The 14,337-nt window shown below is 39.1% G+C and overlaps 1 protein-coding gene across 1 annotated transcript in view; it reads right to left on the bottom strand.

Moving 5' to 3' along the window:
* LOC131536069 (integrin alpha-L-like) overlaps positions 1-14,337 on the bottom strand; it is a 37,819-nt gene that overhangs the window by 17,000 nt on the left and 6,482 nt on the right. The window contains 10 exon segments of the mRNA XM_058768728.1: positions 6,283-6,350; positions 6,447-6,582; positions 6,690-6,840; positions 7,107-7,249; positions 7,403-7,533; positions 11,838-11,952; positions 12,020-12,078; positions 12,156-12,250; positions 12,352-12,406; positions 12,409-12,465. Of these exon segments, the coding sequence (XP_058624711.1) occupies positions 6,283-6,350; positions 6,447-6,582; positions 6,690-6,840; positions 7,107-7,249; positions 7,403-7,533; positions 11,838-11,952; positions 12,020-12,078; positions 12,156-12,250; positions 12,352-12,406; positions 12,409-12,465 (1,010 nt within the window).

Raw genomic sequence — 14,337 nt, forward strand, 5'->3', positions numbered from 1 at the left:
GAGGAATCCCCAAATGTGATTGAACATAGATCGTATCAGCCAGCAGCTAACATCGCTACTAACAGGCGCTCGAGGTCAAGCAGACAGCGGCATTCAGCTCAGAGCGCAGCCGAGCCCAGGACTCTGATAGTGGGCGACTCTATTATCAGAAACATCAGTAGCAGGACTACAACTACATGCTGCTTTCCTCAAGCAACCGTCTCTGATGTGAACAAGCAACTTCGGAACATTCTGATGAAGCACAAGACTGCAAATCGAATCATCATCCATGGGGAAGAACGATATTCAGAAAGAGCAGTCAGAACTAGCCTGGTAATACCAAACTCTGCTACTTCGCTTTGCTTCGTAGACAGAGTCTGGAAGGGCATAATTGACAAGCGTTTACTTTCTCGTGGGCTGGCGCTTGTCTGAAGTTTAAAATCATTGGTGTCCCCGTAAGCCAATCACATAACCTTTGGTTATGATGTATGTTATGTGCCTGCTCAGCCGCCTCGAACTTTCGCTGTAAACACAAGTATGCGGCGAAAACAAAACCATCGAGCGAAATACCGGCATGAAGATGGCAGTGAACGACTTTTGCAGATTATGTGAAGTAAATCTACGCATCCACAATTATCACCTTGCCGGACTTTGGCCTCCCCAGTTTCTCGCTGACTATCGGTAACAGCTGATAAATTAAACTTTTCCCAAAACCTGTCGGGAGTAGGGCCACAACATCACCTCCATTCAAAATGTGAACCAAACACTCTTCTTGTTCGGGCTTCAGTTGGCAAATGCCAGGAATATTCTCTACAACAGAACGAATAGCATCCCATGTCTCCATGTCCGCTGTCGTTTTAGATTTCCCTCACCTAAACCTAAACTACAATCTTAAATTCGCCGCATAGCGTCTACGTCACGGCTCTCAGCCCGCCCTCTGTTCGTTGGTTGGCCCGGCTGCTGTGGAGCCGGAGATAATCTGGGAGATGGTTTGCTATATCAGACTGAGTACAGAAGCGAACTGAAATTGAGCGGAAGTACAAAGTCTGACATAGTCAGGCTAAGTCAGAACTCCTTAAGAAGGATTTCGGTGAACTCTTTGAAACACTTCAAAGACTTGAAGTTCAGTCGTTCATCAGTGGACCACTCCCAGCAAGAGGAACTAACATGTTTTCACGGCTGCTTGGGCTGAATACATGGCTACAAAGAACCCGCAGTACAAAAGGAGTCAACTTCATCGACAACTTCAATCTTGTCTGGGGCCATAGACAACTGTTTAAACTGGATGGCCTCCACTCAAACAAACTTGGTGCAAGAGTGCTAAAGGACAATATCTATTTCTCCCCAAGTCATCCTTCAGTAGTGTGTGCCAATCCACTCGGCCTGGATGGCACACACACACCTGGACAGAGTATAAGTGGCCACAGGATTTCATATCATCGTCTGAGTTATCATGTGGTTGAAGAATCCCACGAGGACACTGAAAGCGCCACACAGCCACAACTTGCACTTCTCATGGAAACTATCCCGGCTGAGCCCTGCCCATAGACCTCATCACAGACAGACTGTGACGTACTCCAAGACTCAGCACCCAAGGACGACATTCTGGAAAACAGCCAAGGAAGCCAGGACAACATTTCACAGCCACCAGAAACACCAGAGCCAGAGACCATCTCACCAGACACATTATCCCTCTCTCCAGCATCTCCACTTCTAAGCTTCTCACAGAAAATGGAGGAACTGGTGTATGCTGGGACCAAACTCTCCCGCTCTTTCGTTGCAAGCCCCCAGATATCAACTAAAAAACGGCGGGCCCCACAACCACCAAAGACAGCAGGCCCAGCTCTCCCTCCTCCTCCTGTGAGAGCTCTCCGACCGCTGCCACAACGCCAGGGCCCAAACCCTCCTCCATCGGCTGTAGGTGAACCAAAAACAACTGATAACAGCTCTCAGTGATATGTGTCGGGTCCCCGCTATATTAGCAGCAACATTCACAAATGTTCACAGAACAAGCGGGAACCCAGTGTGCCTGTAGCTTTCTATATCTCTGTTTTATCACGTGATAGAAAATCTAAGGCCTTCTCAAGCCGTACGGCTGACCCATCTAATCTGTGGCCTGTAATGCGTCAATCTGAGATTGCTGTAGAGACAAAATGTAATTCCATCAAGTTAGCTTTTTTAAACATTTGTTTACTAAAAAATAAATCATTTTTGATCAATGATTTAATAACCACAAACAACCTGGATTTTATGTTTCTAAATGAAACATGGCTTGAAGACAGCTGCAGTGCAACAGTCCTCAATGAAACAGCTCCTCCTAACTTTAACTTTACAAATGTCTGCAGGACTGTTAGGAGAGGTGGAGGTGTAGCTGCTCTATTCAAAGATGTTTATCAATGCAAGCAAGTGTCATTTGCTCAGTATTTGTCTTTTGAATATCTAGGTATTGTGCTGAAAGGTGCTCCACGCATTCTGTTTATCATTATGTACAGGCCTCCAAAAATACTCTCCAGCCTTTGTTGAAGAGTTCACAGAACTGTTATCAATGATTTCCTCAGAGTTTGACTGTTTTACTATTGCAGGGGATTTTAATATTCACATAGATAATGCAGAAATCAAAACTGCAAAAGAAATTATAACTGTTTTAAACACTTTTGACCTGATTCCGCATGTGCATGGACCCACACACAATCGTGGACACACTCTAGATTTACTCATCAGTAGAGGTCTAAACATTTCATCCATTCCCAGTCAACAATTTGATCTCACAGTGATGTCACTATGATCTCACAGGATACTCGTGATGAGGTCACAATGTGAGGTAACAGTGAGCTAAAAGTGTAACCTCACAGCGTCCTCACTGTGTGCTCATACTAATGTGAGGTCAAAGTGCACTCACTGCACAGAGACTAGGTACCCAGCATGCATTGCAGCATGAAGCTTTTGATTGTCACCATTGTTGAGATGCATACACTCTCACTTAAACACAAATAGAAACATCAAGAATCGGCGTAGTTAATACTTTTTGTGTCTTTTGCTTTTATTATTCTTTCATAATTCTTTGATTATGAAAGTGACGTGACTTGGAATTTGTGCTCTGCAATTAACCCATCCAGTGCAGTGGGCAGCCATTTATGCTGTGGCGCCCAGGGAGCAGTTGGGGGTTCGGTGCCTTGCTCAAGGGCACCTCAGTCGTGGTATTGAGGGTGGAGAGAGCACTAGACATTCACTACCCCACCTACAATGCCTGCCGCCCGATACTCGAACCCACAACCTTTGGATTATGAGTCTGACGCCCAACCATTAGGCCACGACTTCCCAAAACCAAGACCGCATATTGAATCTAGGTGATGACGGTGGTGTTGTTATCATCAGTAACAAACCAATATCACCTGTTTGCAGTCTCTTTTGGTTTTCCTTGCCATAACAAACGTGCTTTACAAACACAGCTACAGCAGCCCCAAAATGTATAATGTAATAAAGTCAAGGGTCAAGAGCCCAACTAAAGCAAACACTACCGCCACGATGGTAACGTCAAACAAAACAATAAAACATCATCTAAAGCTCTGTTCATTCTCCATAAGCGCTTTTGTAGATGTCTGACAGAAATAAAGTCAGTCTGGTTAATAATGAGTGAAGCTCGTGATTTGTTTATTTCAGTTGATTTCATCTAAGTCTGTGTCTGGAAGTCAGTTGTATATTTGGAGAAGGTTCTTATAACAGAAATCTGTTAGCTGGGCGTGCACTCGTGACCTCATCATGTGAGAGCACTGTGATATCTCTGTGATAGTGTTGAGAAACAGGAAGTAGACTGTACCCCGGTGACTGATATTTGAACTGCCTCCTCTCAACCTGCTCAAAATTTTGAATTCACAATGAGTTCACATATTACTCACACTGTGAGTATCACCGTATGAGAATGGTGTGATGTCACTGTGATCACCGCGTGACCTCACGTGTTGACTGGGTTGTTATTAAGGATGTAGCATTATCTGATCACTTCTGAATTTTCTTTGATATATTGATCTCTGTTACCACTGAATCTAGATCTGTCTCTGTCAGAAAGAGATGCATTAACGAGCAAAATAAAACTGTCTGAATCCAAACACGCTGTTGTCTCTTCACTCCGCAGCTGATCACGGCCACTTTCTGAGCATTTTCAAGTCTGTGCTGAGAACTAACCACTGCTGATTTACTAATGTTTTTGGGACCCTAAGATTTTATGTTAGCCTATTAACAACATTTATTAACAATCATTTATTAACATCAATTTAAAAACAAATTCACGTCCACAGTTCTCTGTTTAATGGTTAATGGTCATGCCATGCAGGTGCATTAATAAATTATTCAGTCTTATTCTTTAAAAGTATTTATCTAAATGTACATTTTATGATTTTATGATTTATTAGCTTTTCATCAACTCATAAACCCCCTGCACAGTAAAACCCCCAGTGTTAAATCAACACTCCCAGTGTATATATAATCCACACTCAGAGTGTTAAAAAAGTAACACTGAAGCAGTGTTAAAGTTAATGAGATAATTAGTTTAGTAATTGAGTGATGATTGAGCATTAATGAAGAACACCTGCTGTTAACAAACTGAATCACTGAAAGAAAGGAAACAAGAACAGAAAAAAGAGACAAGATGAGCAGAAAAACAAGAACTACAACTGACTTTAGCCACAGCCTTAGATGAAATCAACACAAGATAAAAGAAGACATTAAATCTCTCAAGATCTCAGCAGAGGATGATTAAACAACTCAACAAACAGTATCACCAGCTTCACACGTTACTAACCAGACTGACTTTAGATGTTGATGTTTTAGTTTTGTTTGAATTACCATTATCGAGGTCAGTGTTTGCTTTAGTTGGGCTCTTGACCCTTGACTTAAAATATTACAATTCCTTTGGCTGCCATAATTGCGTGTTTGTTTAGACATGTTAGTTATGGCGCTAGGGTATTGATGGTTAGACTTCTATAAAGAAATCACCAGCATTTAGTGATTTCCATAACTGATTTCGTTCAGAGCATTGCCATTGATTGATTTTTTTTTTTTATTCACATAAAATATAAAGGTTGATCCATCAGTTTTAAGATTAATCTGAAAGGCTTTTAAAAGTAAATTGGCACAAAAAGATTAAAACTGCATTATCATACAGACATCAAGACTCAGCGTATGAATCTCAACAATGGTGACAATCAACTTATTCAGATAAACAGATCCTCTGTGAACATTACAAAACACGCTACTAAAAGCCACAACAAAATAGCAAAACAAAAGGAAATGGTAAGAATAAAAGAAAATACTAAGACAGCTGCATAATTTATTCATGTCGCATTGCATGCTGGGAGTCATGGATTAGTTTTGATTGGTGCTCCCAGAATGCACTGCGAAATGGAGCTTTATGTTGATTGTCACCATTGTTGAGATTCATACGCTGAGTCTTGAAGTCTGTTTGATGAAGAAAATTGCTCTTTTAACACAAAAAGTTTCAAAAGTCTCTCAGATTAAACTTGTCTGTATGTGTATAATCTCAAAAACAAAATGAACTAATAAATCTACCAGTGACTACACTCCAAATTAATTCAATTACTCAAGCCACTGTGCACTGATTACATCTTTATTAACGTAACCAGCTCATGATCACACTTTCTCTTGGCTTTTTTTAATTTCGCCCTAACTAACATGTCTAAACAAACACGCAGTTATGGCAGCCAAAGTAACTGTAAAGTTTTAAGTCCAGGGACAAGAGCCCAACTAAAGCAAACACTGACCTCGATAATGGTAATTCAAACAAAACTAAAACATCAACATCTAAAGTCAGTCTGGTTAGTAACGTGTGAAGCTGGTGATGCTGTTTGTGGAGTTGTTTAATCATCCTCTGCTGAGATCTTGAGAGATTTAATGTCTTCTTTTATCTTGTGTTGATTTCATCTAAGGCTGTGACTGAAGTCAGTTGTAGTTCTTGTATTTCTGCTCGTCTCGTCTCTTTTTTTCTGTTCTTCTTTCTCTTTCTTTCAGTGATTCAGTTTGTTAACAGCAGGTGTTCTTCATTAATGCTCAATCATCACTCAATTACTACACTAATTATCTCATTAACTTTAACACTGCTTCAGTGTTACTTTTTTAACACTCTGAGTGTGGATTATATATACACTGGGAGTGTTGATTTAACACTGGGGGTTTTACTGTGTGCAGCTCCCTCAAGAGCCCCCAGAGGCTCACAAACACTAGCTTTGGAAACCTTGCCTTAACAGAAATCACACAAAGTGAAATATATATATACTTCATATCTCTTACCTCATAGTAGACGACACTGAATCCACTCTGTGATAACTCTCTGTCTCTGCTGTGTGCCTCCTTTGAACCTGAAACATAGAAGAAACACTTTTACAATCGCCAGTACATTCTTCATTAGTTGGTTCTATTCAATAACTTCCATTTTCCTTACATTTGCATTTTACCTTCAGTGTTGTAGATCTTTTTTTGCAGGTTGTCAAGAAGTCCTTCGAGTCCTCTGTAGTTTTGAATGTAGAAGGTGTTGTTGTGTTTTGGTTCTGATGCCAGCTGAACGAGTTTAGTTAAATCGAGGTTTCCCACCTGAACAACAGTGAAGTGTGTCATTTCTGTATGTCTAGCAACACCCAATCACCAAACTATCTGAACATACAATGTAAATGACATGCCAGAGCTTTAAGGAAACTCACCCCGATGATGTAACGGAGGGTATTCTGCTTATCACATCTGTTGAGGACATTATTATCATCGTTATCACTGGGGTCTCCATCTGTGATGATCACCAGAGCTTTCTGAGCGTTGAGATCAGCTCCAGACGACACGTTATTCAGCAGATTCTTTCTGATGATATGATATATCATAAATCATAACATATGAACAGCTTTCAGCCTCCATGTCAATGTGCTTCTGTAGTTTCTAGACCAGTATGTTTTTAACGTCTAATTTATAGAAAAATAAAAGTCCAAATTTGGCAACAGTGTGTTTGAAATTCCAGAAAAACTACAGCGTGAACCATATTTAATTTTCATCCATGTTCATTTCTAGTCTTTTCTCTCTGAAAGTATAAATTCAGTAATCATTCATATTCATGTGAAGGTTTCACTCACAGAACGTAGTTGATTGCTTTGTGTGTGTTTGTGAGAGATTGCATGTGTTTCTCTTTCATGAGTTTCTGTTCAGCGAAGCCGTTCTGATAATCATTGAAGTCAAACACAGTTCGTACATTTTTTGAAAACTGGACAGCAGCAAACTGACAAACAGAAAGATGACAAACAACAACATTATCATCATTAGACATCATGTCCACACCTCAATACACACTACATTATTTGTACTGTACACTTTTACACACTCATTTTCACATGTTCACTATTTACACATTTAAACAGATGTATTGTTTTACCTTTATGGATGAGTTTGAAAGTTTTTTCATGACATCTTTAATGAAGTATTTGTTCAGTTCAAACTCAGATGTTCTCATACTGCTGGATCCATCAAAGAGAAACACCAGATTGACTTCTCTCTTGGTGCATTCTGCAGAAACATCAAACCAAATACATATTTTTCACATAAGTATATAACATAACATCATGTCCTTAATCTTTAATTGTTTTGTTGATACATATACCTACAAATGAAACGAAACCAAGCAACACATGGTTTACAGTGTTGAAGTCTGAGATTGTTAAACTCAAGTCTTGGTTTAAGACTCGTCAGTATGTATCTAGATCTCTTATGGTTGTCGGAATAGTGTTCCATTCTCGTGCAGCTTTAACAGAAAATGCGGATTGACTAAACTTACTCCGTCTAAGTGGTATAACACAGTCTCCTCTCAATGCACCTCTTGTAGAACGATAAACAGTTGTTCTAACATTGACTAACTGATTAAGAGGGGGAGAAGTTAAACCATAAATGATCTTATACATCAAGCATGCATTTGCATACTTAATCATGTTTTCCCAACTCAGCAGATTATACTTTTTCAATATTGAACAATGATGAAAATGTACTGGTTTCTTGTCAAGAACTTTAAGGTACGTTTATATAATGGTTCTGAAGTCATTAAACTCACCTGAGACCAAGTCGTTAAACAGTAAGTCATGTGAGGAATAACCATAGAATGTACATCTTAGCTGCATATAATCTTGTATAAACCTAAAATTATAGAGATTGAATTTAACCTGCTTACAAACCTTTTTAACCTGAGCTTTAAATGTAAGTTTAGAATCAATCAGTATTCCAAGGTATTTATATTGGGACACTACCTGCAGCCTCAGCCCTGACACATAAACATCCGGCTCTTTAGTCAAACTATTTGACTTCGAAAAAAACATACATACTGTTTTGGAAACATTTAGTTGCAAGCAATTCTAATTTGTAAGGTAATTTGCAACTTGTGTGAAACTATTACCATGTAAATAGATTACAGTATCATCCGCATACATTTGTATATTAATACCAGGACATGCCAAATGAAGATCATTTATATATAGAGCAAAGAACAGTGGACCCAAAATAGATCTTTGAGGAACACCAGTAGAAGTACCTATATCAGTTGATTGGTGATTTTGTACTCTAACACACTGAAGTCGATCTGACAGATATGATTCTATCCAATTGAGTGTATGCAAAGAGAAATTGAAACTAGATAACTTAGACATAAAAATTATATGATTAACATTGTCAAAGGCTTTCTTCAGATCAAGGAACACGACTCCAACTACACCACCTTTGTCTAAAAGAGTTTTAATATTTTCTATTAAAAAAAAAACAATTTGCCGTCTCTGTTGATTACTTTGCTCTAAAACCAAACTGCATTTGATGCAAAGAAAAATAACTATTATTCAAATGATGACTAATTTGCTCTGCAACTAATTTCTCCATAACCTTAGAAATGGTGGGTAAGATATTGATTGGCCTATACTTATCAACAGAAAAGGGATCTCCATCTTTAAATACTGGAACAACAACAGCCGACTTCAAACACTTGGAAATTTACCCTGAGAAACTGAAAGGTTAATAATTCCAGTAATAGGTTTGATTAGTGTCGAGCTAGACTCTTTGAGCATAATAACATCCATACCATTTTTGTCTTTTACTCTAGATGGTTTAAGAGATGTAATTGTTCTCATAACATCCAAATCACTAACAGGTCTTATACTAAAAACAGGCTCCACTGTTGTAACTGGACAGACATTAGTATACGCAGGCACAAAGCAACGTGTAATGGTATCTACAGAGTCAATAAAATGATGATTAAAAATTTCTGCTACTTCAGCTGGATTGTTTAATGACTTTACCTTAAGTTCTAGAATTTTCCTGTCTTCATTATGTTGTCCTGTTAGTTTTTTTAACTGGTTACAAATAATTCTAGGATTGCCTCTTGTTTTATCTATTATGGTAAGGAAGGAGTCTGCTTTAGTTTTTCTTAATTTCTTTACCACACAATTCCTTAACATAGTAAATCCATGTCTATCATGACTTAGTTTACTTTTTAGTGAGATTCTTAAAGCATGATCCCTTTCTTTCATAAAATTTATAATATCTACATTTATCCATGGTACCATGTTTTTTTTTTCTTTATATAACTAAATTTGTAAGTATATTCTTTAACCCCTTAACTGTCACCCACAGTTTTGAACAGAGACATTATAGTGCACTATCGAAACTTAATTTTTATAATTCATGAATGAAAATATTTTGTAACATGATTTTAATGTACCATTTACATGGTAATGCAATGTCTGATTTTAAAATGGGTTTCAAAGGATGAATTTTGAAATTTTAAGTTTTCTACTGATAAATAATTTCTTATGATTTCTAATTCGTGATAGAGAAAAAGGCAACTAAGAAGACTTTCTGTGACAAAGGTCAGAATTCATGTCATGATGTAGATTTTTTTCAGGTGCACTCTTGTCATAAACAGAGGTGTCAAATCCAGGGTCAGAAAGTAAAAGTCCTGCCATGTGTTTATTCCACCCATGAACTCAGCAGCTGATTTCACCAGAGGAGGAACCAACTCATTCCTTTCAAGTCACAAGCAAGTTTCGAGTCAAATCCCAAGACCTCAACGAGTTGAGGTAATTAAGAGATAATTGAGAGACTAATTAAATGATGATTGTGCATTAGTGATGAACACCTGCTGTTACTGTGAATCACAGAGGATCAGATGTTGATGTTTTATTGGTTAAAATGATACCACCATCATGTAGATCAGTGTTTGCTTTAGTTGGGCTCTTGACCCTTGACTCCTGTGTTAGGTCTCTATGTAGCAATGCATGTGCTGTTGTAAAGCGGAGAGATCAGTGCTGTGCAGTGAGCAACTGTTAGTTGTTTTCATATGATGAGGTAATCATCAGGTGCTTACCTGTTTGCATCCACATTGCTTTTGAATAAACAACTGTGTGAAACCACAATACGCAATGAATTTGCTGCTGTAGTAGTTATAGAGAAAAAAGTTGAAATCTAATGCATTTAAATATTTAAACTCCAGTCCTACTCAGACACACACAGACATCAAGAACCAGCGTATGAATCTCAACAATGGTGACAATCAACAAAATGCTTCATGCTGCAATGCATGCTGGGTAACACCACAGTATGAATAATTATTGTCACCACTGTTGAGGATCGTATGATAAGTGTTCATGTCTAAAAGCCTGAGCAAAATAATTCTTAATTTTTTCCAATATTTAATATTACGATGGCATTTATTTAATAGTAAATTCCTGCAGTTCTGTAACAGCTGAACATCACTAAATAAACCAAAGAGAGACACCTTCATAATGTTCATTCAAGTGACATAAAAGCCAAAAGTGTAAGCTCATCTGCTTTCTCAAGCTTTTAACTCAGCAATGTGCAAATGTTTGTTGTGAAGCAATATTGCAATTGCTTAAAAGCAATCCATTCTCAGTTACTAAAAGGGTCAAGAGCGCAACTAAAGCAAACACTGATCTCCATGATGGTGGCATCATTTTAACCAATAAAACATCAACATCTGATCCTCTGTAATTCTCAATAACAGCAGGTGTTCATCACTAATGCACAATCAACATTTAATTAGTCTCTCAATTATCTCTTAATTACCTCAACTCGTTGAGGTCTTGGGATTTGACTCGAAACTTGCTTGTGACTTGAAAGGAATGGCTTGGTTCCTCCTCTGGTGAAATCAGCTGCTGAGTTCATGGGTGGAATAAACACATGGCAGGACTTTTACTTTCTGACCCTGGATTTGACACCTCTGGTCATAAATTAATCTATTTTCCTACATTATTTTTTAACAGAAAAAGTGTTAAAATACCTATTTAGGAGTCTTAGACCTTTCCAACGATATATAGTTTGTCATGATTAGATTAGGATTTAATTGTAAAATAGTGAAGTAAAGGTAGGCGTCCCACAGGGTGGACGGTGACAGTTAAGAGGTTAATAATATTTTCTAGTCTTTTTGTTCAAATTTGACTATCTTCCTCATAATCAGTACCCAATAGCAGATTATCCCATTCTATCTGTTGAATAGCGCATTTAAAATTCTCCTGGTTATTCTTTGGTATCCCAGAAGATTCACATTTCTTAGCAAATGAGCTAAACCTCTTCTTAGTTAATTTCCTAGTCATCAAGATCATATTATGGTCAGACAGGCCAGTTAACATATTAAAAGATTTCACAATTATCTCAGGCCTATTACTAAATATTAAGTCAATTTGACTTTTAGTAGAATTACTTATTGAAGTCTGAGATTGTTAAACTTATGTTTGGGTTTGTGTGAGAGACTTGTCAGAACTATTGAAGTCTGAGATTGTTAAACTTAAGTCTTGGTTTGTGTGAGAGACTCGTCAGACCTTGGTAAGCAGCGGTGAAGTTGGAGACGGCCTGTAAGCTGCTGTTGAACTGGTAGCAAATGCCGTTCAGATAGGAGTTTCCATCACACTCATGAGGAACATACGGACTGCAGCTCTGAGAAACACACACACGTCATTAGCATGTCATGAAGGAGTTTGGCGATCAGAGACAGTGAACTTACAGTCAGAGCAGCAGACGACGCAGCAGCAGACATGCCGAAGAAGCGGACGCTCTCTGAACCTGTCAAAGGCCAGCAGAACATCATCAGCTCAGTATTAAAGCAGAGAAAGTCCACAGCAGTCACTGAGAGATGATACCTGGACGCTGCAGACGTTTGCAGGACTGCAGATCTGCAGAGCAGCTGTACATCTCCCCTGTTGAGTTCCCTTGTAATGGAGCTCCAACAATGATCCTGAGAAACACACACACACACACACACACACACCGCACAATCAATCAGACACAGCAGACCACACCAGTGTGTGTGTGTGTGTGTGTGTGTGTGAGACTCACTGCTTCCTGCTTCCAAACTCCGTCTGATAAACGCTGTAACCAAAGAAATCTTCCGCGTGCCGTTAAATCTCAGTGGATGTTCAGTGTCGATGTTGAAGGCTTCTGAAAGAGACGCTGGAGAAGCCAGAGACACAGTTTATTAATAATAAAATTAGTAAAAGATTGAGTCATAAGCCATTTAATGTGTATTTCACATTTAATATATAGCCTTAAACTTTGAATATATGGATTGTTGTTTTGTTTTTTGTTTTTTTACTTCATTTTGTACCTTTCAAGTGCTTGACTTTGTAAAGATGTTGAGATCTCTTCTAAAGCTTTAAAGGAGACCATTGTGAGAGTTTTAGAGTTTTTGTGTCTGGAGACAAGTGTGAGACTCAAGCAAAAATCTCCATTTGATGTTCATGTAAGCTCATTTTTATCTAGGAGAAATATTTGAGATGTTAAAGAGATCTCACTTTTGATTTTTCTTTCCTCTGGGGCAATAAAAGCGTTACCAGTAAGTTAGGTTTTGCAGATAGTGTTGACTGCACACAGTGAGGAGAATGTGAGGGCATTTAACTGTTCATGAGGTTGATGGTCGGAGGAAAGAAACTCTTGTTTTTGGCTGTTCTCAGTGCCGCAGCAGCGGTTCAAAGAGGAAAAGCCCTGGATGTGAGGGATTTTCTTAGCCTTCTTCTTAATCTGGGTGTGCTCAGTTCCTGAAGGGTGGCCAGAGGAGCAACAATACTCGGAAACACAAATTCACTATAAACGTGTTCAGTGTTCCCTGATCTAAAGTGGGTTACACTTTATTTTAAGGTGTCCATGTTCCAGTGTAATTATACATTTAAGTACCAAGTAATATTAATTAACTACTATACGGTTTGGGTTAGCATTAGGGTTTGGTTTAGGGTTACTTTCCTGTAATTATGCATAATTTATTGTTATTATAATAGTAATTGCATGTAACACGTGTAACACAGACACCTTAAAATAAAGTGCTATCCTAAGTGTTAGCTAATACTTTTCTTAGCAGTCTGGACTGTATTTTGTAGTTTTCTGATATCAGATTTGATTCCTGAGCCGATCCAGCCTAGAAATTCATTCTTGTTCCACAAAATCAGTCAGTCAGTCTAACTCTAACCCATTATTAACAACACAATCACAACCATCAACATGCTGCAACATGCTATACTGCTGCAACATGCTATGCTATACTGGCTATACTGATATCAGCAAGGCTGCGGGTCCCGACAACATACCTGGCCGTGTACTGAAAGACTGCGCTGCACAGCTGACAGATGTCCTAACAGATATCTTCAACACCTCGCTGAGCCAGGCAGTCGTCCCCACATGTCTCAAATCCACAACAATCATACCGGTACCAAAGAAATCACCTGTGTCCTGTCTAAATGACTACCGTCCCATAGCACTGACTCCAATCATGATGAAGTGCTTTGAGAGGTTAGTCATGCACAACATCAAAACCAGCCTCCCCAACACACTCGATCCGCTCCAGTTTGCATACCGTCCGAACCGCTCTACGGACGATGCAATTTCCTCCACTCTCCACCTAGCTCTTACCCACCTAGAAAATAAAGACTCCTACGTTAGAATGCTGTTCATTGACTTCAGCTCAGCATTCAACACAATAATCCCACAACAGCTCATAAATAAACTCAACCTGCTGGGCCTTAACAATTCCCTCTGCAATTGGATCCTGGACTTTCTAACCGGAAGACCTCAGTCAGTCCGTGTCGGCCACAACACCTCGAGCACTACCACACTGAACACAGGTGCCCCACAAGGCTGTGTGCTCAGCCCACTGCTCTTCACGCTGCTGACCCACGACTGCACTGCCAAGTCCAGCTCCAACCACATCATCAAGTTCGCTGATGACACAACAGTGGTAGGCCTCATCAGCAACAACGATGAAACGCACTACAGAGAGGAAGTGGCACAGCTGGCTTTATGGTGTGGCACTAACAACCTGTCCCTCAATGTGAG

The sequence above is a fragment of the Onychostoma macrolepis genome, chromosome 01 (assembly GCF_012432095.1).
Source record: "Onychostoma macrolepis isolate SWU-2019 chromosome 01, ASM1243209v1, whole genome shotgun sequence".
NCBI classification, from domain to species: domain Eukaryota; kingdom Metazoa; phylum Chordata; class Actinopteri; order Cypriniformes; family Cyprinidae; genus Onychostoma; species Onychostoma macrolepis.